This window comes from Polypterus senegalus, chromosome 17 (genome assembly GCF_016835505.1).
Source record: "Polypterus senegalus isolate Bchr_013 chromosome 17, ASM1683550v1, whole genome shotgun sequence".
Classification (NCBI taxonomy): Eukaryota; Metazoa; Chordata; class Cladistia; order Polypteriformes; family Polypteridae; genus Polypterus; species Polypterus senegalus.
The window spans coordinates 18,012,843-18,037,745 of record NC_053170.1 but is presented as its reverse complement, the minus strand read 5'-3'; the positions used below and the strand labels follow the sequence as shown (position 1 = coordinate 18,037,745).

Below are 24,903 nucleotides of genomic sequence, written 5' to 3'. Positions count from 1 at the left end.
AGAAATGCTAGTTGTTTTCTCTTTAAAGTATTGGAGTACACACAGCTTGCCTCTGGCCCACTCACTGCTTCTAAGAATAGTGAGCAGATGTGTGAGAGGTCTAACAGTACCACTGCTCATAAAGCCACAGGCTAGTTCGTAAGACCTATTAATGTTTTAGATTAAATTATGTGATCTTCTAAACAGACATTCTGTTAAATATATCAATATTATTTTTGTTCCCCCTTTGAAAGAGATGATTTTGAAGTACTGGATATTCTTTTAGATGACTATGTATAATAAAATGATAAAGCATGTGCCAGCACATACCATCATAATGGATAATCAAACTACTGCTTTAGAGGAAGAAACTGTTACTGTGATGTCAATTTAGTGAGTGAATGTCAACAAAATATTTCTAGCAGACTGAAATCAGAGTTGCTATCAGTTTAGAGATGGGCTACTTACTGTAGGCACAAGTATGTAAATGTATTTCTTTGTAGTTGATAGCAGAGCAGAAAAGTACATAAAATAACTATTGCTCAACATATGTGCTATATTCTCACAATCAAACATTTGGTAGCTTAAATTGTTTGTTCCCCAGAAGTGAATGTCACAAAATATCCTTCCTTAAATAGTCAATCTGGTGCTAACTTATTATGATTTCTAGCATGTTGATATTTGTAGATTGCTTTAGTAGGAGATTGCTGTTAGCTTCATGCCACCAAATGGCAATGCCTAGAATGGCACTAATGATTTCTGTGCATTTATTTTTCAGTGTTTAATAATCACCTTTTTTGTGTTTCTTGTTACAATCTGTTTGGAGCATTTGGCTTCCAGTGCTTCCTTGTTGCACATACAAAAGAGCTGTAATCATATCAGGTTGGGGTAAAGCTTTATTCATCTCTTTGGGACTGCATTTGAAATCAGTGGGCCTGAACATGAAGAGTAGAGAGCAATCAATGAAGAATCATATAACAGAATCTATACTGTGGTAGATAGATAGATAGATAGATACTTAATTAATCCCAAGGGGAAATTCACATACTCCAGCAGCAGCATACTGATAAAAAACAATATTAAATTAAAGAGTGATAAAAATGCAGGTATAACAGACAATAACTTTGTATAATGTTAACGTTTACCCCCCTCGGTGGAATTGAATAGTTGCATAGTGTGGGGAAGGAACAATCTCCTCAGTCTGTTAGTGGAGTAGGACGGTGACAGCAGTCTGTCGCTGAAGCTGCTCCTCTGTCTGGAGATGATACTGTTTAGTGGATGCAGTGGATTCTCCATGATTGACAAGAGCCTGCTCAGCGCCCGTCGCTCTGCCACAGATGTCAAACTGTCCAGCTCCGTGCCTACAATAGAGCCTTCCTTCCTCACCAGTTTGTCCAGGGGTGAGGCGTCCCTCTTCTTTATGCTGCCTCCCCAGCACACCACCGCGTAGAAGAGGGCGCTCGCCACAACCGTCTGATAGAACATCTGCAGCATCTTATTGCAGATGTTGAAAGACGCCAGCCTTCTAAGGAAGTATAGTTGGCTCTGTCCTCTCTCGCACAGAGCATTAGTATTGACAATCCAGTCCAGTTTATCATCCAGCTGCACTCCCAGGTATTTATAGGTCTGCACCCTCTGCACACAGTCACCTCTGATAATCACGGGGTCCATGAGGGGCCTGGGTCCCCTAAAATCCACCACCAGCTCCTTGGTTTTGCTGGTGTTCAGTTGTAGGTGGTTTGAGTCGCACCATTTAACAAAGTCCTTGATTAGGTTCCTATACTCCTCCTCCTGCCCACTCCTGATCCAGCCTACGATAACAGTGTCGTCAGCGAACTTTTTCACGTGGAAGGACTCCGAGTTGTATTGGAAGTCCGATGTATATAAGCTGAACAGGACCGGAGAAAGTACAGTCCCCTGCGGCGCTCCTGTGCTGCTGACCACAATGTCAGACCTGCAGTTCCCGAGATGCACATACTGAGGTCTGTCTGTAAGACAGTCCACGATCCATGCCACCAGGTATGAATCTACTCCCACCTCTGTCAGCTTGTCCCTAAGGAGCAGAGGTTGGATGGTGTTGAATGTGCTAGAGAAGTCCAGAAACATAATACTTACAGCACCACTGCCTCTGTCCAAGTGGGAGAATGATCGGTGTAGCCATATAGATGATGGCATCCTCCGCTCCCATCTTCTCCTGGTATGCGAACTGCAGATGGATGAGGGCGTGGCGGATCTGTGGCCTCAGGTGGTGAAGCAGCAGGCGCTTCATGGTCTTCATCACATGTGACGTCAGAGCGACAAGCCGGAAGTCATTCAGCTCACTAAGACGTGATACCTTTGGGACTCGGGTGATGCAAGATGTTTTCCAGAGCCTCGGGACTCCCCAGCTCCTTCTACACGTGCTTGAGCTCATGCTGATCACCACCTTTAAAAGCCCTTTTCTTTTGGTTCAAAAGGCCCTTGATGTCACTTGTAATCCATGGCTTGTTGTTAGCATAGCAGCATACTGTTCTTACTGGAACCACAGTGTCTATACAGAAGTTGATGTAGTCAATAGTGCAGTCAACAATCTCCTCAATGTTCTCACTATATGATCTTTGCAGGATATCTCAATCCGTAGTTCCAAAGCAGTTTCTCAGAGCCTGCTTTGCCTCAGGGGACCACTTCCTGAATGAGCGTGTGGTTTTAGGTAGCTCCGTCACTCTTGGTTTGTAGTGAGGCTGAAGCAAGACCAGGTTATGATCTGCTTTCCCAAGCACAAGCGGCGGGGTGGCGCTATATGCGTTTTTAACGTTTGTATACAGTAGGTCAATAGTCCAATTTTCCCAGGTGTTACAATCCACATACTGGGAGAAGGCAGGTAATGTTTTGTCCAGCATCACATGGTTAAAGTTTCCAACGATTAGCACAAGCGCCTCTATCAGTAATTTAGACTATTTTGAAAAAGAAACAAGTTCTTGGCGTAATTATCAGTTGACAACAGTGAAAAGAAAAGTAATGTCATAAGTAAAACAAGTGTTGTCAAAACCACTGGCATTTCCATAGTACAGTTGTAAAGGACTGATACTGTAGAGGTCACAAATGGCAGCAGAATTGTAATGGTCACAAATGCTAAAATAGAAAGACCAGATTAGGATTACTGAAAAGTGGAAAAAAAATCATAGAAAGACAAACCAAAGCTTACTACTTCTTCTGTAAAACGTGGTGGAGGTATAGTAAGATCGTTAATCTTTATTGATGATGCAAAAATATAACTATAGCTACTTAATAATATCAGACGTGGACAGAAGTAACTTCTTCATGTGACAAGGCTCAAGATACACTTGTCAACATAACAAAAAACAAATTCATCTAGGGTGGGAAAAGAACATTAACTGGCAAAGTCAATCCTTTAATTTATTACTTTACTCCAGGGGGGTTTTTGTGTGGTGGGTGCAGCAATACACTATCAGCGCATGCTCCCAACTTCCTCCTCTTCCTCCATTGGTTGTAAAAGAATTAATTGTGATAAGTATGGTTCATAACAGTAAGTAGTATATTTTCTGTCAAATTTAAACTCAAGAGTGTCCCCAGCCCACTTGAGGAACTGTGTATTGAAGTTGAATAAACAACTGAGATGTCATTCCAATAAGTGAAGCATCTTGATGGTAAGTAGAGGCCTACTATGCTTAATTAAAACAAAATTAATACATGTCTGCTAAATTCTAAAAAAGCATAGTACTTTTCCTTGAATGGGGAATTTGATTTCATCTCCAAATTTTAAATAGAAAGGACATTTTTGCCTCACTGTTTTATTATGGGTAAACTAAAAATTTTCCAGTTAAGATTAGGTAATGTAGTGTAAGACATCAAGCAGGTTTTTCACTATTCAGTGTTACTCCATCTAGTAATAATCCAAACACTGCTGTAAGTGGATTTTGGAGTAATAGTGGTTACAATACTGTACAAAAGGTAGGAAAAGATTTTTATTTTATTAATCATTGAAATATAGATAAAACTCGGACATTATCCACCCATTTTCAAACTCAGCTAATTCATTACAGGGCCATATGGAACCAGAGTCTGACAACAGCATACTCATGTTAAAATATGAATTGTGTTTTATCCATTATCCAACCTGTTGTATCCTAACTACGAGGTCACAGGGGTCTGCTGGAGCCAATCCCAGCCATCACAGGGCACAAGGCAGGAAACAAACCCTGGGCCGGACGCCAGCCCACCACAAGGCGCACACACACACACACACACACACACACCAAGCACACACTAGGGACATTTAGAATTGCCAATGCAACTAACCTGCATGTCTTTGGACTGTGGGAGGAAACAGGAGTCCTTGGAGGAAACCCATGCAGACACAGGGAGAACATGCAAACTCCACGCAGGGAAGACCCGGGAAGCGAACCCGGGTCTCCTAACTGCGAGGCAGCAGCGCTACCCACTGTGCCACCGTGCTGCCCAAATTGTGTTTTATGTGTTTGCAAATTGATTCTTTCATAGAGTATATGCTGGTAACATAACTGCACACTAAAGCCACATTTATACAAACACTTCTTACAAATAACTAAATAACTGGAAATTAAGTAATGTAAAATCTAACTCTATTACAGGCTCAGTAGCTACTGTAAATCTTGATTTGAGTAAATTATGTTTAAGATGGGTGTCATACATGATTATGTAATCATCAGTATTTGTGGCTTGTTTCTTCAGCATTAAAGAGAACTAAAAATGAGTGTTTTGAAGTGTTAAGCATTTCAGATATTTAAGTGAGTCAAATCATTTGATGCCCTTTCATCTACCATTTTTAAAGTAAGTTTGCCATTATTGAGATTAAAAGATAAAGGTGTCACCTGGTGTGTCCGACCTCATAGTGTCCTTGATTTGGGAGTTCAGAGTTTTGCCTTTAAAGTGGCATGTTGTATGCATGTTCTTTCAAACAGATGTAATTTTAACTTAAAAACTATATAGTGGTAATTTCACTTTTTGGTTGTGTGGAGGGTTTGTGCAAAGATGTTTTGAGCATCTGTGAAATGATACAAGATGTGAATTTCTGTGTGATGGAGTAATCACATGTACATAGGTGTGCTTCTCATTTCTTCTTTTGTAATGAATGGTATTGGATGTCAGGACATTGATGTTTGGTTAGCCATTCATTAGTTTCAGCCTGTGCTACACCACTTCTGTAAAATATCCAGTAAATCACCATACTGTACAGGCAGTTCGCTACTGGGTGACACATGCAGAACCACTTTGTCTTGCTTCTGTCCTTAAGGCATAAGAGACCTTCTGCTACTCTGTTGTTGGAAAATGCTCATGTGAGCAAATTAGCTTTGAGTGGCCTTTTAGAATTATGTGAAACATTTAGTTGAAGCGTGGATGAGCAGGAAAGCCTCAGTGGAGTGTAAGTGCCGTGTAGCAGTTTTAACAGAAGAAGGATCCAAGTAGGTGCAACCAGGCAAATGTGGCAGTGATAAAAGCTGTTTTTTCTGTCTCCTGCTTAGGTATTTTAAAGCTGTATTTGGGGACATGCAATTTTATGTAAACCTGATAAACTTTGTTATGTTTCAGCAAACACTTGATCTGTTCTAGTCTGTCGTGACTGCTGCCCTGAGAATCAAATGTATAAAGTATCTTGGAAAATCTTGTGTTGAGGACATATCAGGCATAAATTGTATATGAAATAGGATACATGCATTTGTTGTAAGTTGTCCAGGTAGCTTGTGTGGCCATCCATCTATTATTACATCTATTCATCCAGGTGATGGTTTCAGTGGCTGGAGGCAATCATGGCCACATTGAGTACAAGATGGTAAACTAAACTGGATGGGATGCTAGTCCACACAATCCCATTAGCATAACATGCATCATGTGTAGGTTTGGTTTGAAGTGACAAAACTGGTATAATCTTAATTCAACATTCTTAGAAGGTCTGTATGATTGGGTGTTATCTAACACAATGGTGGAAGGTCTCCTCGGATATGGTAAGTATATAAAATACTCAATAGGCATGGGAGTCATCCTCTGGTATACTTATTTGATGAAGTCTCTTCATATGTTCAGTGAGTATAAGATATAAGCTGAGCGTGACACTTTTGATGAGACCTGCTATTTGTAGTACTTACTAAAGTGCCTGTCTGGGAATAAACCAACCTTCTCATCTGCATTTTTCTGTTACTGCCTCAGAAACTATGACAAGATCCAAGGTGGCCAGGCTGTGATGTGCCCTGGTGTTGTATATATCTAATACTTCTTTAGCAATAATGACGAAGGCTACATTGGTCATTTATTTCTTTGTGCCAACAGGAGCTTTTCACATACGGTATTGCAATTCCAAACACACGTGTTTAATGGAAACTTGTATATAAATTAGTATAGCAGGTGTTTTGTTATTAATTTTCTAAGCACTAATCATAATGTAGTGGTTTGTAGTGCAGGTTTAGTTGTTAAAAAAATAATTTGATGCCACAATGTTAATCCAGACGCTGCATCACACCTGCATTTGACATATATTCTTTGTTCTGACAACTTAAATGTTATATTATTTTATATCAGAGCAAATTCTTCTGTTTAATTTTATTGACTTTCACTTTTTCTTGTTTTTTTTTCCTCATATTTGAAATCAACATGTTTTGTTCCTGTCCTAAAACTGCCTCATCCAGGTAGACATTTGTGATTGGTTTCTATTTACTGTGTGTGAGCAGCATTCTGTTTCATTCTACCTTAGTGTCATAATAAAAGACCACTATCTGCATGGAAATGTCAGATTTGAACACAAAATGCATTTTCACACATTGACTGTTCTGTTCTCTGCTGTGGTTTTCATTTAACATATTTGGGGCAGTCTGCACCAAATACAAAGTAAGTATGTAACTTACAAGATAGAAGGTATGCTTAGGGGGGGCACAATATAAAACAGAATGGTGAGGGTACAGAGTTAAATATGTGTCATCAGAGTGGCGAGTGTCTGCAGAGTTGAGAATCCGCATGTAGCATGCTGCATGTTGGTTATCAAGTACCTCAACTAGGGGTCTGCACAGATAAAAGAGTAACTAAATATTTTGACATATTTTCATTTGCTATACTAAATTTGACAAATAGAATATTAAAATATACACAATGTAATAATGACAATAACCCTTGTTATGAACAGCCCAGCCTAAGCAAATTAAACACAACTTTAATAAATATGAAATTAGTGTAGAGACTCTTAAGTTCAATGTGTTCACTATGTAACATACTCAGTGGGAGTGTTTGTAACAAATAGTGGTATATAGCACACTAGACATAGGACTTCTGCATAGATGCTGGAGTATTATACTAAATGGTGGGACAACTCCATTTCTCATCAGCAGGTAGAGTATTTAAAGGGGGGGGATCTACTAAGGTTGGGATCATTAGGGGGCACATCAGTATTGGATTATTGGTATTCATATTTGAGACGTTGATATTTTTACAAACTTAAATAAGATATAATAAAAAAAGTTGCAGGTCTGGGTAACATGAAAAATATTAAGTGGAAAGAATGGACAAATGTGTTCTGAATAGGTTTATAGGGTCAATATTGTCATGTGTATTGAGTACAGTAAAATTTTTACTTGTATGTGCTAATCAACATGCAATATGTAACTACTCTCTGGTGCCACAGTTTTCTTCCTTATGTGATATGTATTTGATTCTGCCAATAACGCACAAAAAAGTTAATAACTGAACTGAATTGGAAATCTGAGAGCAAACACTGGATAGTAGACTATGATTACATTTTACAAATAATTAGTACAAAGCTGCGACCTTCCACGTATGTTCATGGCTAATTGCAAGTCTTCTTAAAAAAACATAATGTATCTTCTTATCAGCTTGGTATCTCACATATTTCTGAAAAACTAATAAACATCTGTGTAGAACAGTATATTTTCTGTGAATGTGGTTAATTCTTCATCTTCCTCCAATATTTTTACTTCTGGGGTCACTCAAGGCATGTAACACATTTAGAATGGGTCTGTTCAGAACTAAATATTAAAACATTATATTTAACATTTGTGTTATTACCTATAACATCTGTTTTTAAAAACATTTCTGTGAAAGCTTTCATGCAAATAAATGCATTTCCTAAACCTTCGAACCATCCCACACATATGATATATATTAAAAAAAAAAAAAAAACACACACTGCTTTAAATCCAGTTGCATTGACAATACACATGTTTGTTATAGCATTCTCAACAGGTAGATTCTATCTTAATATTAATTGTGCCTTCATCTATTTCATTCTTTCAATTCCCAACCAACTTGCCTTGGAGGAACCAAAGGCGGCATCAGATTGTCCAACTACTGTATTTGCCTGTACTCCAAGGGGATTAAAATGGATTGAAGTTGACCTGCTTTAATCAGGATGTGAAAAAGGTGGCCAAAATTGTCACAGTCACACAGCTGTTTTTTCCCCTATGGTCCAAAGTGATAACTCCATGTTTTAAAAAATGTAAAAATATTTCTCCAGCTGGCTAGATTTTTTGTTTTCTTTTTTTTTCGACATCACACTTGATTTTTTCAGTTAATTTTTAAGTGTGTTATTTTAGCTATTGTCCCTGTGTATTCAATAATTGTGCCTCACTACCTTGACTAACATGGCTGGAGGATTTTAAAGTGGGGTATTAACAGACTTATAGTGCCATTGTAATCTTCTTGTCTGAATGCCTTTTTTTTTTTCAAATACGAGACAAATGGACACAGAAGCATATCTTAAGAACATTGGGTACAAGGCAGAAAGTTACTTTAAACAGGGATGATCACATGACAAGACTCACACATGTATACAGACTCGATAAGACCAGGCCAGTGTGCAGTTAATTACCTTGACATGCATATCTTTGAGATATGGAAAGAAAACCACCTTTACACTGTTAAACTGCAGCATCAGGACTGGCCAGAAGACCTGTACATGCTTGCTGAACTGCAATGCAGGCTACTTGCATGCATATCAGCTGTTTAGATGCCTGTTAGTCATGTAAGAGTTTGGGCTCTTTTGATGAAAGGAACTGCATTTTGAAGGAATGCCCCTTAGTTTCTGTGAGAAAGAACTTGTCTCAATTTGGGATCCTGTTACCCTGGTGGTTGAAGTCTTTGTTGGTAGGGTCAGTGCAGAAGATGGTAGAGGACAAGCATTAATGTGGTTAGCATGGAAAGCACTTGGTTAGCTACACAGAAGTGGTCAGTATAAAGCAAAAAGGAAGCCTGGAAGACTGTAACTAGTGTGAACAGTATGCAAAATGGGATGTGTGCGGGTGGGACTATTATAAAAAAAAAAGAAAGCATGCATGCACTTAATTAGTGTTATACTGATGTGGGGAGCATGGACCACAGTTGTGAATCAGCATGAAACACAGTACAGTAAAGACAAGACACTAGCGTGGGCACTATGATAAACACTTGATGGACTTTCCTGATGTGGTGAGAATGGAACATAAAAGGAGTATTGATAACTTGTGTAGTCAATATAGAACACAGTAGTGGATTGACACAGGAGGGGGCAATGTGGAAAAACTGCTGTCTGCTGCAGTGTGGTCAGTCTGCAAGATACCGGGCTGGTGTTTTAATGTAGTCAGTAGATAGTAGTAAGGGTGTAATGTTTAAATCTGAAGCAGTGTTGTTGTCAGTTTTGGAAACCAAAAGCATGGAGAAGTGGTTATGGGGGGAGGGGAATGGCCTCTGCACTGACATCAGCATATAAAAAAAACTGGTAAGTGTTTTGGAATGGGGTGGTTAGTATGGATTAAAGCAGGCTAACTCCATTGTTATTGCCAGACACTGTGGAAGATGCTTGGGGGGTGAATTGGTGTTGTCAGTGTGGCATTCAGTGCATGTCAAAATTCAGATCCAAAAGAAGTAGTTCTGCTTTTCTCCAACATGTTTGATCCCTTGTATTCTTCCTTACCTACTTAGTATTTATCTTATGTTCTCTCTAATTTTACTGCACTGCTGTTATGTACTTTTTTTTTTGTTTCATTTTGGTTTGGTTTTCATATAGACTTTAATTAACAAATTTTTTGTCTGCTTTATAGCAGTCTTTTGTAGTAGTGTTCCCTCAAAGAGTGCTATACTACAATAAAAATAGTTTGAGAAGTGCCAGCTACTTTTACAGAGCTTGAAGCTATCTGTAGTCAAATATTCTTTGGCAGACAGTGTCAAGAGATTGAACTTGTAATTTATTTGTTCCTTGTTTTTTTTGAGTTACATTAGTTTGCACCCTGTTAATTGGAACCTTAGTATTATGGTTAAGGATGTACCTGTTGGCCTGTTCCTGCTTCCGGCAGAGGTATTTCTAGCTTTTTTTGGTTGGGTCGGCAGGATGCACTTGTGGTTTTGCACCTGGTTTTTGAGGGAGCTACTTGTGGGTCTGGTTTTTGCTTGTTGGCACTGATGACAGGTCTACCCCTTTATTTGATGGATTTGTCCAAAGTTGTTGGATGTTTGTCCACTAGTGGAGGTAGTTTAATCAGGTACCAAAGCAGTCTTGAGTAAAAATGCTGCTGGGTTAATTTTCTTTTTATTAATGTTATTTAATGTTTCCCTGTTCCTGCAGACAAGTTGTATGAGCCATAGAAAAGCCTGTTGCTTAAGCCTATCTACTGTATTTTTTTCAATTGCTATGGTGATAGTAGCTTCTCTTCTCACTTCACCAGCAGACAGGTATGTAGAAGCAAAAGCTCCTGGGTTTGTGGGACCAGGACACCTGACTGGATGTCTAATAACACTTCCTTTTATCTTCAGCTTTTTCTTTTTTAATCTCACTGGGAGTTCATTTAATCGGTTGTACCTTCAGGCTTCTCTTACTAGGTGTTTTAAAGCTCATGGCAGCAGGATTGAGCATTAAAACCCAGTTAAAATGGGAGTTTTTATGTCTCGGATTATCTGAAATCCATTAGCTGGATAGAATTATCTGAGGCTGGTGACTATTTATTGTGTGATAATAGAGTTGTTATGGAGTCGGGGGCTGGTTTTGCTTCATGGTATTAAGCACTCAAGGGTTTTAGACAAAAATAATTTTGTACTCTCCCAGATGTGCTTTTGCTCTTGGTACTCATTGCAACAACACTGTGAACACCCACCTGCATCCTTAACAGTCATAAAAAAATTCCTTACTTTAGCACTTTTTCTACTGGACTGCATAGCTTGCCTCCTCTTTCATTTGCAGTCTGCTGTACACATCTCTCCCCAGAACTGTGGTCCTGCTGTTTTAATTATACAGCAGACACCCTTCTAGTATTGCTGCAAATTCAAATTGACTCTCACTCTGGACCTCTGTTTAGATAAAAGATCAGTCGTAAAATCAGAAAGATAACAATAATGGGATTACACATCTTTGTACAGTAGTATTAGACGCTGTTTTCATGCAGATTCAAGTCTTAATCTTTCGTGGACTATTGACGAGGGAAAAAGTCCTCTCTGAACTGACACACACACCTTGTCCTTCATCACCAATTGGACCTTCTGATATGTTTTTTGCCATAGTGGCATGATGTGACTCTGCTATCAAGATATTGCCCAAATGTCTATGCCCACATCAGTTAGTTGCAGGCTACAAGGCATTTTGATTGTTCTTTAGTCTTGATAGTCACCATGCAGAGGAGTACATTAGATAGAAAGCCCAGTATTTTAAAAGACATTTAAAAAATGCTCCTGCTAGATTCTTGATTCAAACCAGCTATATCCGTTTCACCTGGCTCCTCCACTCTGGCTTCCTATCCAGCTAATTTACAGACCTGATAAACACAATACCTTAGTATCTTTATAATCATGGCCTTACCTTGCGTAAATCTGTGAGGTCCTCTGGTACCCACCTTCTGAGAAGTTATCTCAAGTGCAGGTTCCAGCAGAAACGTGGATATTCTCAAACAGCCCACAACAGACTTGTCTGGTCTGTGTGAGTAATAAGTGTGAAGTTGAATCTTTAAACATTTCTAACACTGAAAATGGATTGCAGTGATGTACATGTGGTGGAGATGGTGTTTCACCTCAGTGTTACAAGGGATGGTTTATACTTCACACTCAGAACACATACTTGCACGCATCATGGCTGCCACGCTTTTCATATTCAGAAATTAACAAGACATGTGCCTGAGTTGCAGTACCAACAAAAAATCAGGAGGTGCAGTGTGTTTAAGTTGGAACGTGACGTCAGAGTCTCTCTTTACTATCAACATGTGACAGCAAGCCGCTTTTCAGATTCTACAGGATCAATGTGCTTGCTTCGATGTTTGATGTGGTGAAGCAAAATGCTGACATACAAATGTATTTGTGGTGCTTTTCTTTTCAAGCATCGTATATTCCCCATTATAACAAAGCAATACATTTTAAAGGTCTCACATACTATCTTCTGTCAGAATGTATGGAAACGTACTTGAGCTACAGAGAAAAAAAATAGGGACACAGTGAAAAGGTCTATTTTGTAATTAAAGTGGAAATTTATGCTTTAATCTCGAAATTTCCACTTTAATCCTGTAGTTTTTTTTGTCATTAAAGGAGACCATCATAAGCGTCATCTTAAAACTGACCCAGTTGTTAATTGCTATGTGCTTCTGGGGCTTCCTCCTGCACTGACAGCAGCAGCCAGCAACGATTGCCACACAGAACACATTAAATTTATGATAATCCAGCTCTCTGCACCTTTAGAATCCTTAGATTTATACTTGGTATCACTTTCATAATGAAATGTGTTAAAGCATGTATGTTACATTTTGTTAACGTTTTGTTACAAATTGTTAACTTCCTTTAAAAATTGAATATTGTCAATAATTACACATGTGGGGGTGGCACAGCGACAGAGCAGTGGGGCTTCTGCTTTGCAGTAGGGAGTCATATCCCTAGTGTTCCCTGCCAAGAGTTTGCATGTTTTCCTGTTGGGTTTCCAGTTTCCTTCTAAGGACATGCAGGTTTGCCGATTTAGTGATGTTAAAATGATGCTGGTGTAAGTGTGTGCTTGTGTTCACTTTGCAATGAGCCGATGCCCCGTCCTGAGTTAGTTTCTGCCTTGTGCCCAACAGAGGTTCAGAACTCTTGGTAATGCAGCATATTATCAGTAGTGGTTATAGCCTCAAGTATGCCACAGAAGACAGACGTGTAACATGACTGTAATGGGAGGTTCTTGATCTGCCTGGCTGTTGCGTTTTGAAGAGTTGCATCTCACCTGAATGACTCTTTGCCCACCTTCCCCAAATTGCCTGTTTCTAATGAATTGTTCTCTCAGTCCATCTTCACTGAACATCATATTTATTCTAAGTCTAAATGCTCTCTTACTGCCTAATTAAAGCTCAGCTGAGGGGTATCTCATTAATGTCCGAGGGAGAAGAACACATCCTTGTGGAAGCCCCCTCCCTTCTGCTCAGTTTTTTAATTTTCTTATCATTTATCTTATATTAAAATAGGCTAGCAGAAAAATGCAGGCCACACAGAATGTACACAGATGGATTTATTTTGTTTTAGGAAAAGTCATGTATCTAAGCTGTGCTAGCCAGAAGCAGCAGGGATTTGCATGTGTGTGTGCGCCCTGTGATGGACTGACATGCTGTAAATAATTGTTCCTTGCCTTGCGTCTAATGCTACGAGTTTAGGTTCCAGCTCCCTGTAACCATTTATTGAAATATGCTGATTCTGTAACTGGATGGATAGAAGATATGAATGGTAAAGTATGTTAAGTCTTCCAGCACTTTAAACCCCTCTAGCCTGGTAATTTGTGTCAGACTTTCCAATGCAAGTTTAAGTCTGCCGAAGTAGACCATTACCCACTATCAAAGAAATTAAAAAAAATGTTGATTGAACAATGTGAACCAGTACATTTTTACTATAATTCAAGGATCTTATAGAAACCAAAGTGTTTTTGATGCTAGTGCTTTTTGGAGAAAACCAAAGTCTTGGAGGTGTAGCTGATAGGTTAATATTTAACCGGCTTTTTGGCTTGCTTTTAGTCAGTGTAATATGGCTGCATGTAATCTTCCCCATACTGTATCTGTATGCATTTTCTTCCTCCATCCCTAAAGATTTTCATGTTAGGTAAACTAGTAATAAAACATTATCCCTGTGAGGAAGGGAATGTCTAAGAATGGGCACTGCAATGATCTGACACCAGGTCCAGGGTTAGACCTTCCCCAGATTAAGCGGGTTTGAGAATATAAGTTTATGTATTCAGGTTTTGTGCCCCATTTACAATTACTCTAGCCTGTGGTCATATTAAATAGGTAACTATTCTGATGACAACTGTCATTATTCTATTCTTCTGACAACCTGATGACAGTTTATCACAAATAACCCTTGCCAGCTGTTGTTTGTTGACTGAGTACCATCTAGATCTGGGCCAAAAATCATCTTATGAGTTATTCTGTGTCTACAAACTTATTAGTTACTTAAAATGCTGTCAACATGATATGTCTGTTTATTACCTACTAATTGCAGTTGTATAACAGCAGCACCCTTTTCCATTCCATAGTATTTAACTTTGTTGCAGATTTGTGATTCTGTATTTATTAGATTGCATGTCATGAAGCATGGGGTTTAAAACATTATGCAATATTCTTGTAAAAATAAATATATAAAGAGTGCACTATGCATTCTGTGCAGTGTGTAAATTAAAATTATAAAAAAGAGTAAATGGGTAGGTGCTTATTGTTTCTGCAAAAACATTGTGCCACATAGTCTAGGTTCCTGTCAAATCTTGAATCAGACCAGCTTCTACCTTTTCTGTGTCCACTGATCAGGGTTCAAAATTTCGTCTAATTCAGAAATATGGGACAGCATTATAGAATTAGAGGTATTAACTGAATTGTATTTTGTGGTCTTTCAAAAAGAAACACTTTTGCAAGCACTGAAATAAAATAGAATTCAGTCCACCTTAAAAAAGAAAAAAGCCCCTTGTTTTGTTTTTGGAGCGCGGTTACATTCTTGGCAAGATCTAGTCTTGCCTCGCCAGAAGGGGCCCGGATCTGTCTCCTGCAGATGCAGCGTGCTGCTATGTCTGTAGAGGCTTGTCTCAAATGTGGGGAATGAAGCAGTCTGGCTGCTGCAGCCCTTCTCAAAGCATGAAGTTGTACTTGTCTTCCCCTGCTGGTTGAGGTGGTAAAGAGTGAATGTTCTAGGTGTGTGGAGCAGTACCAGAAAACCCCCACGACTTACAGAACTTGAAGCAGATCAGGTAGGGTGTGGAGGACAAAAGGGCCTTTTTGTACATGGGTAAGAAAGATAATGTGTCATGAAGAAAAAGCTATAAGACTAGTGTAGTCCACATTTAAGAAGGAAGGGTCTCTTTACTATTATTTGCGACATAAAAAGGAGTCACCCACACTCAATGAGAAAGAATACCTGAGAGCATGCGCCGTGAATGGACAATGCTTTTGTATCACATTGACACTGAAAATGTAACCAGTAACCTTAATTGGGAGATCCTTGCTGCAGGTTCGTTAAGGGTGAACTGGTGAAAGTGCATGGGGCTTAAGGGTGAGCTACGTCCAAAACTGTGTCTTTGATATAGGGGGGATAAGGAAAGCTGCAACATTGGAAGGACTGCCTCGTAGACGCTGAGCCCACAGTTAAGAAGCCAGCAGTGTAGCCTTGTATAAGAAAAAAATAATTTATAACAGAATCATTTTTTGATCTACTGGTTAAAAATTTGACTTTATTAGTAACTAGAGGAGCAGGGTGTATGAAATAAAGTTCTTCTGACATAATAATAGGTTAGAGAGCTATTTTACTTATTAAGGTAGTAAGTGCTTTTTTTAGATTTATTTGGTCTTGTGAATGTGAGCAGGTTGCTCTTGGCTCTAGCAGCGCTACACAGGTGCCACCTGGTGGTAGAGGCACAAGTTATATGGCCTCTATCCATTTCTTCACTGTCAGACTGCGAAGAATACACAGTCTCCTCTTAGCATAAAAATCCAACTAACACCATGTCGATCCTCTTTCTCTTTCTCTCTGTCCCATCTGGGTCCCTGGGGAAGTTGCCTCATTCCTCACTGTGCAGATATGTTTACAGTTGTGACTAGGATGAATTCCAAAATCCCTGTGCTCTCTTCAGTTTAATAGTTCTGGCAATGTTGTCTGTGTTCCCGGGCACACTGCGGCACCCAGCCCCTCTGTACTCGGCATGCTTGCTATACGCCACATGTTTTTTTTATTTCCCTCTGCCCTGTAGGCCAAATGTAAGATTTACACACCCTATCAAATTCCTCTGTGGCTGTTGTTTTTGAACTTGGCCATTTGAAGAGGCTTTTCTACTTTGGTTGTTGTTGCAAAATAAGTCAACGTTAGGGTAAGCAAAATTAAAGAGCAGATAACTTGCAGGTCATTGCTGCTGACCATTTAATCCACAATGGTTTGTGCAGCAGCCCCACCCCAGTGTCTCTGACTTAATGCCACATTCTGAGGCATGCATCTTTCATGTCTCGGTCCTTTTAAATGGTGGTCCAAAGCGTTGCTGTCTACTTCCTCTTCTGTTTGAACACTGCTGCACCGTCAATCTATTAGACACTGCACTCTTAAGTCTTTACTTTTACCTACCTTGCTGTTTATCCTAGGCCCCCACATTTCCAAACACCTTATGCCTGGATTCCTTTCTGACTTCTCCCTAGGCGCTTGTATGTCTCCTCCTGCCTGTTGTCTTTATGTTATTTCTCCTGTTTCTCCTCTGCATAGATGCCCACTAGCCTTTTTGTAACTTCCGGGCTCCTGGTTCAAATGTCATATAATGTGTTAAACCTGTTTATAGAAGCACAGAAACTAAACATTTGCTCTGCATACAACAGGCTATAAACATGGTGCTTTGTATTTATTCTAAAAGTTCCTGAGTTTCAAAACTTTATGCAGCCCTCAGCAACTAAGCAATGAACTAAAACACATGGGCCAATATGGGAATCGTTGCTGTTGTAGATTAAAGAGCTACTCTTGCCTTGCTGTTGTGTGTTGACCTGCTATTTGTTTTAATCTTTTATTAGCACTCCATTACTTATTATGCATTTTGGGTAAAGCATATGCCTGCTAGGCCTGTGGAAGTCCACTAGTGATGGAAATTGGCCGGGTAGTTTTTAATTTCGCTGACAGATTTGATGATTGGAATTGAAGTGGCTGGTTTCTTACACACGTTCTGAATTATTTTTATGCTGAGTGAGAAATGTTTTCCTCTTAATCTAAGATTGCTATCATTGTTTCCAAAATTTGCAAAATGAATGCTTGTGTGGCTATACTGTTTCAAATCTTGACAATGGCTAACAAAACTGAACTGTGCCAATCAACCTGGAATTGGAAGCCAGATAGACAAAGCCAGCTAAGAAATCTGCCAATTACATTGTCAAGCTAGACATTTATCTGAAGAGTGGTAGGCAGTAGCAAGCGGACAGTAAGAATGATAGGACATGTTAAGTTTTTTGTTTAGTTTTCTTTTCTTCCTGGTTTTTGTAAGAATTCATTACACCATTTGAACCTTCATCCTTCACTTGAAGCTACAGTTAATAATTGTTTATTCCATTGCTGTTGTTTTAGCCTTAGTGTTTTTAACAATCATAAATAAAATGTTTCTGACACTGACTCCACACTTTTCTTGATTTTCTTTAATTTAGATCTTGTGCTGAATCCATCCCTTTCCTCACTGAAGAATCTGATTGGCTTAGGGGCAGAATGCCCTTTTTGGATTTTTTCCGAAAGCATTGTGATGGAATCCGAGAGGGCAGCTATTTTGTGAGTGCAGCTTGACCAAACTAGAGTCTGCGAATGCAAAGTGCAAATTGGAGGGTGGGGCCTGCCTCAGTCTCTCGTAATTGGCTGCTGGATGGGATCGAGGTGAATGGAACACATGCCCAGAGAGCAGGAAGCTAACCTGTCTGAGGGGGAAGAAAAACGGTGAGAATATGCCCCTGTGGGCAACATTTCATTGGTTAGCTCTGCTCAGGTGTCACACCACTTGTGTCTGTTTTTATGGAAGTGTCATGCCACTGTTGTGTTGAAAATTCTGAATGGCAGGGTGCATGTTACTTGCATGAATAAAGGTGTGCTTTACCTCTCGCAGCTGTGGGTTTTCTATATGTGCTTTGCTTGTGTCTGTTTAACTTTCTTATCAGATTTAAGCTGCACATCTGTATTTGTACCTGTGTTTTTTGGGTTTTTTTCGGCTGTAATTGTAAATGGTGCTGTTTGTTTTTCACAAGAGCACCTGCTTAGTGATTTTCATTTCTGAGTTGTTTCATAAACCTTAAAAAAATCAGAGTGTACTATATATACAGTACTTCAGTAGTTATCAAACAAAGGGGAGCCATGCAAAATCCATTAAGTATTTTCAGCTAACACTTTTATCTAATGAGACTTACATATCACAAAGTTAAATGTTCATGCATTTTTTTTTCCACACTTGCACCATTTGCAAATTACGGTAAGTGACTTTCTCAGTGATGTACATTGAGTAATTGGCGGTAATTAAACCACCACTTTTCTTAAAATGCAGTCCAGTTTCAGGGTCAGTAGGGTACTCTGTCTTGAAAAATTAGGAAATTCTACAGCACCCCTCCAGCAAGTCACCAAGTATGTATTTTATCTACCATCTTTTGTTAATTTCTCTAGCATAGTTTTTGCTTATGCAGAACAAGACAGATGCCTTACACCAGAATTTCATGTCAGATGTCCAGTTTCTATAGCCTTGTAGTTTGAAGTTCAGTGTTTTAGCTACAAAGCCTGCAACAATTTCCCAGAAAGATAAATGCACAACAGTACCCCCAAAAAATGAGACCACCTTGTTCCCACTAGCACTGCTAGAACTTGTTAATTGAAGTGTAGAACCCTTCTCTACACTCATCTTTAAAAAAAAAAAACCTTCAGACGTTCCTTCAAAATAAATTTGGTTCCTACTGCAGTATCTTCAAACTAGATACTTGACCTTTAGTATGACTGTCTTCTTTACTCGGTGATGTCTTGGCTGCTTCCTAATGGTATGTTGTGTCATTCCTGTTTTTTCTTGACTTGACTTTATAGCATTTCTGCTAATTGCTGGCCTGTAGACCCTGGACTACTGGCTATCATCCCACTGCTGGAGTTAATCTGCACTCTTCTGATGCACTCAGGAGATTCTGGCATTTGCTGTCCACTGTGCTTTTCTGCATTTGTGGGCCTAACTTGTTCTGCAAGGTGACTGCTAATGAAAAGTTGACCTGGGGATTGTGTAGGTTCTGCAGTTTCTTAATGGAAAAACTGTGTCAGGGAGATTTTATGTGTGAAATATTGATGCCCGCTGGTACCAACGATCTATAGTGGCCAACAGCTTATTTTTTCTCCTTGTTTAAACAAAGTGGACACAGAAGACTGGGAGAAAAGCAAATTCACACTGGAGATTGATTTTTATTCAAATATTACCAACCATTTGTTTCTTGTTCAGTTTTCATTTGCTGAGTTTAATATGTTAACATAATTTCAGCCTTATTCATCTTACTAATTTTACTAGTACTATTTCCTATTTAGTCAATTTACTAGTAATTTACCATTTCATACCAAATATTGGCTTCTGATCATCACAATAATAATAGACATCTCATTCAGTGTGAGAAAAGGCAACAACCCCTTGTTGCAACTTAGCTTTCCTAGCAAAGGTTCTCCTAAGCTTATTCTGTCTTCTGTCTTCCCTTTAGGTGGCTTGACGGTCCAAAACGTAAACGAAAAAACAGCCAATGTTCGGTGAAGAGTATGTCTGGTAAGTAATACATTCCAGTTAATCCCAGTCAGATAGTAAAGAGCTGGAATATTGTGCGTGTGTATGTAACATACGCATATATGCATATAGCCTTGTACAACTGTCGGCATGGAGACATGCTGAGAAAAATGTTGTGAAAAATAGAGCTTGCAGGCCTGCTGTGTTAAATGCTTTTTTCCCGTAATAGCTAAATCTGCTTGGTTTAACAATCTATAAGTGCAAAAACATTTCATCAGTTGCCAGCTTTTCATTTCTTGTGGAGTCTAGTTTGAGTTGGAATTAAGGATCACAAGTTAAAAAAAATAAAGTAAGACTCAAGACGAAGTCCCACACAAGCTTAGCACTACAAATGTTTGTGTGTGCATATGAAGTCCTGCTGATTGGTCATGGCTGTCACTGTTCTCCTGAGATCGATCCTCCAAGAAGAGGCTATGTTAGAGATGTCACAGGAACTGATTTTTCAGTGCCAAGTTGATGCTAAAATGGCAGTATTAAAGAAATGAAAATGTCAGTGCGCGATTGTCGGAATCATGTTTATCATTAAAGAAAAGTGCTTGTCAAGGCAAGGGACATGGGGCAGAACACCCATTGTGGAGTTAGCTCTGAAATCGATTCTTACATACTTTGAGAGAACACGTGACATGACCGATTAGATGCGAGTTGTAATTGTTTAACCTGTAGATGGCGAGATGAATCGCTTTTTATAAACCATGTTCTACACGGTCCCAATAAATGCTATTAAAGTAGCTGGAAAGACTAACTGAAATAAAATAACATTTTACTAAACATAATTTCAGCATTCGTTTTTGAATTAATTTTCTTGCTGTTAGTTTTTAACCCTTACAACATTTAACTCTAAAACTGAAAGCCATCCAACTCAAGCCGCTCGCATGTATTCATCCAGTGAACGGCTGCTGGTGAAGGAGGGTGGCTGTTCACACAGCATTTGTAGTGACAGAGCAAGCTGAATATGCAGGTAAAGCATGTGGAATAGAAAGCGATTTACGTGTTGCCTTTCTTTGCACTTGTTGTAAATCAAAATGCAATTCAAACGCCTGAAATCAGAATGCGGTTCTCAACAAAAACTTTACCGTATGGACAGAAAAATCACGAGTGAGTAAAGTTTCAGATTATTTCTTAGGTGCCTGCCACTTCGACTCGAAGTATACAAAGTATAGAGAAAGTATAGTAATCATTAAAAAAAATTTGTTCTCGACATTTTGATGAATCTTGATGTTTTAGAACTCCCCGAGTCCGAAAATAACATTTTTTGGAATTATGTCTGTGTGTGTGTGTATAAACACGATATCTCAAAAACGCAACTACTGTAGATAGATGGATGAAATTTGGCATGTGGTTGTTACACCAAAACTGTAGATCTGTATTAACTTTTGGGCCAAATCCATTGACCGGAAGTGGTACTTTACCGGAACACATACTCTTTTTTTTTTTTTTTCTCCATTCATGCAGTTGCAGAATCCGATTTATTCAGCTTTACTTTTATAATAATTGTTCAGTATATTATTAATTTGATTTGATTTGTTGTTGGTGGTTCTTTAATGTACATAATATAATAATTGTCTTGCGGTTTATTCCTCAAATATCCATCCCCATATTTGAGTACACAAGAAAGTCTAGGGGAAACCACTCCGATTTTTGAAAATAAAACAGTACTGATCAAGAGACTGACAGGGTCATCATACAAGATCAGCATATTGTTGCTGACCAATCACTTTTGCTTTAAAAACGTTGTTAACAACAAAGTTTTACAAACCTTGTAAAATTCCCTGAGTCTCTACTCAATCAATCAATCAACATTTATTTATATAGCACATATTCATACAAAAAAATGTAGCTCAAAGTGCTTTACAAAATGAATAGAGAAATAGAAGACACAATAAAAGATAAACATAAGTCAACATTAATTAACATAGAAGAGTAAGGTCTGATGGCCAGGGTGGACAGAAAAACAAAAAAAAAACTCCAAAGGCTGGAGAAAAAATAAAATCTGTAGGGGTTCCAGACCAAGAGACCGCCCAGTCCCCTCTGGGCAATCTACCTAACATAAGTCAAACAGTCCTCTTTGTATTTAGGGTTTTCATGGAAGGACCTGATGATGATGGTCACGTAGACTTCTGGCTTTCAGTCCATCAATGTTGGTGCATCATGATGCTTTGAGTAGGTGGAGGTGGCGCAGGCCGCCACCACAAAGAAACCGGAAAAAGAAACAGAAGAGAGAGTAGGTGTCAGTATGGATTTTGGAGCCACTGTGAATAGTTATTATGAAGAATTGAACATACAGAGTATCAGTATTAAGTTAAAGTGAAGTTATAAAAAGGCCATGTTAAAGTAATGTGTTTTCAGTAGTGTTTTAAAGTGCTCTACTGTATTTGCCTGGCGAATTCCTATTGGCAGGCTATTCCAGATTTTGGGTGCATAACAGCAGAAGGCCGCCTCACCACTTCTTTTAAGTTTAGCTTTTGGAATTATAAGGAGACACTCATTTGAAGATCTAAGGTTACGATTTGGAATATAACGCGTCAGGCATTCCGATATATAAGATGGAGCGAGATTATTTAAGGCTTTATAAACCATAAGCAGTATTTTAAAGTCAATCCTGAATGACACAGGCAACCAGTGTAGTGACATCAAAACTGGAGAAATGTGTTTGGATTTTCTTTTCCCAGTTAGGATTCTAGCAGCTGCATTCTGCACTCGTTGCAAATGATTTATGTCTTTTTTGGGTAGTCCTGAGAGGAGTGCGTTACAGTAATCTAGTCTACTGAAAACAAAAGCGTGAATTAATTTCTCAGCATCTTTCAATGATATAAGAGGTCTAACTTTAGCTATGTTTCTTAAGTGAAAAAATGCTGTCCTAGTGGTCTGATGAATATGCGATTTAAAATTCAGATTACAGTCAACGGTTACCCCTAAATTTTTTACTTCCGTCTTAACTTTTAATCCTAGTGCATCAAGTTTATTTCTGATAACTTCGCTGAATCCATTATTACCAATTACTAAAATTTCAGTTTTCTCTTTATTTAGTTTGAGAAAATTACTATTCATCCATTCAGAAATACCAGTAAGACATTGTGTTAGTGTATCGAAAGAGTTGGAGTCATCAGGTGCTATAGATAAGTACAGCTGTGTGTCATCAGCATAGCTGTGGTAGCTCACGTTGTAACCTGAGATAATCTGACCTAACGGAAGCATGTAGATTGAGAAGAGCAGCGGACCCAGGATAGAGCCTTGTGGAACACCATATCGGATATCATGTGTCTTTGAGATTTGATTACCACAACTCACAAAGAATTTTCTCCCTGCCAGGTAGGATTCAAACCAATTTAAGACACTGCCAGAGAGGCCCACCCATTGACTAAGGCGATTTCTAAGAATATTATGATCAATGGTGTCAAATGCAGCACTCAGATCTAAGAGGATGAGAACAGATAAATGGCCTCTGTCTGCATTTACCCGCAAGTCATTTACTACTTTAACGAGTGCAGTTTCTGTACTGTGATTTGTTCTGAAGCCTGACTGAAAAGTATCAAGAATAGCATGTTTATTGAGGTGGTCATTTAACTGCATAATGACTGCCTTCTCTAGAATTTTACTTAAGAAGGGTAGGTTAGAAATGGGTCTAAAATTTTCAAAGGCAGAGGGGTCAAGATTATTTTCTTGAGCAGTGGTTTAACTACAGCAGTCTTAAGACAGTCTGGAAAGACCCCCGTATCTAATGACGAATTAACTATGTCCAGAATATTGTCAATTAGCACGCCTGATATTTCTGGACTACAGGTAGATGGTTAAAGAGAGTCTGGCAAGTGGTGAAAAGCTAAAGATACTAATTTGTTTTTGTATTTATTCTGTATTTATTAATTTATCTTTTTTAGTTCATATTCACAGCTCAAAATAGCTGATATTGTGAAAATAATCCAGTAGCAGAATTATGCTTTAAAATATCTGTCCCCATTTGTTTCTCTTTCTCTCAAATCAGATAGTTGAAATATCATATTCTTTTTGTTCTTAACATCAGCCATATCATACATATTGCATACCAGGGATTTTCTTGCCTTGCATCCAAACCTGCTTGGGTAGGCTCCAGGTTTCCTGTGATCCTGCTCTGGATAAACAGGTTTAGATAATGTATATATTATTCTTAATCTCAGATGCTGTCTCTGTCATTTTGTGCCTGTCCATACTCTTATTACCTGCTCTTGCTCTGCTCATTAAGGGTTTACCATTCTTATACATGGGCTATTCAAGTCTCACTGTCCCCAGCCATGACACTACATGCTTGTTTTTCTTTGTTTCCCTCAATACAGCTAGGTGGGGTCTGCACACTGATTCAAGCCTAAGAGCCCTGTTCTTCCTAACCCCCTGTGATTTTCATGGTCACACCTGTCAGAACACAGTAGAATCTGTTTTCTTATTTTTTATATCCTTCCAGGCCTGCAGGTGCAAAATTCTGTCTATAAATTGTTTGTGCCTGAGATGGAATCAGAGATCAATATGGCTGGTAGAAAATAACAAAGCCCAGTGTTTGAGATTTTTGAATGAAATATTGAAGGCATTCATTATAAGCACATTGTCGTTGGAGAAGAATATGTTGTGTGCTGTAGACATTTAGAGTAAAAAACCCTTTCACCTAAAGTACGTTACAAATTGATTCTGGGCAATAAAAGGAAAAGAAAAAAAGTGCAAACAGTCAGCGCAGATTTATTCAGCACAAATGAAACAGAAAAAATTTGAAAAATTATAAAATTGTGTAAAATTGTTCATATTCAGTACCTGGTTTTGGTTATGCTTGTTTTTATCAGACAAAATCAAAACCAAATAGTAAAGTGTGTTGTGTAGTGTAGCACGCTTCCACTAACATTAAATGCATATTATATCCAAACCCGTTAAGTGTATAGTTCTGTTTCATTGTGACACAAAAACTAATCTCCATAGTAGCTCTTTAACCATACTATAATTACTAAAACTAAAACTGCAGCTAATATATATAAAAATAAAATAGAAATGTCTTTGCAAAATAAAAACTAAACTAAAACTAAACATACACGATAAAGGAAAACTAAAACTAAACCGAATTTCCAAGTAAGGTCTGATAAAATATAGAAATAAAAACTAATATTAAAAGGCAAAACTATAATAACCTTGGTAGCAAGTAAAACTCAAGGCAACTTTCAAAGGAAGTGGCTGTTTGGCTTGTT

General features: G+C 38.6%; 1 protein-coding gene across 1 annotated transcript in view; it reads left to right on the top strand.

Annotated features, from left to right (window-relative positions):
• The window catches only part of LOC120518018 (thyroid hormone receptor alpha), an 88,812-nt gene that overhangs the window by 49,089 nt on the left and 14,820 nt on the right, over window positions 1-24,903 (top strand). Inside the window, exons 2-3 of the mRNA XM_039740568.1 lie at window positions 17,574-17,853; window positions 19,626-19,687. Of these exons, the coding sequence (XP_039596502.1) occupies window positions 17,798-17,853; window positions 19,626-19,687 (118 nt within the window). The 5' untranslated portion in view covers window positions 17,574-17,797. The remainder of the gene's footprint in view (window positions 1-17,573; window positions 17,854-19,625; window positions 19,688-24,903) is intronic.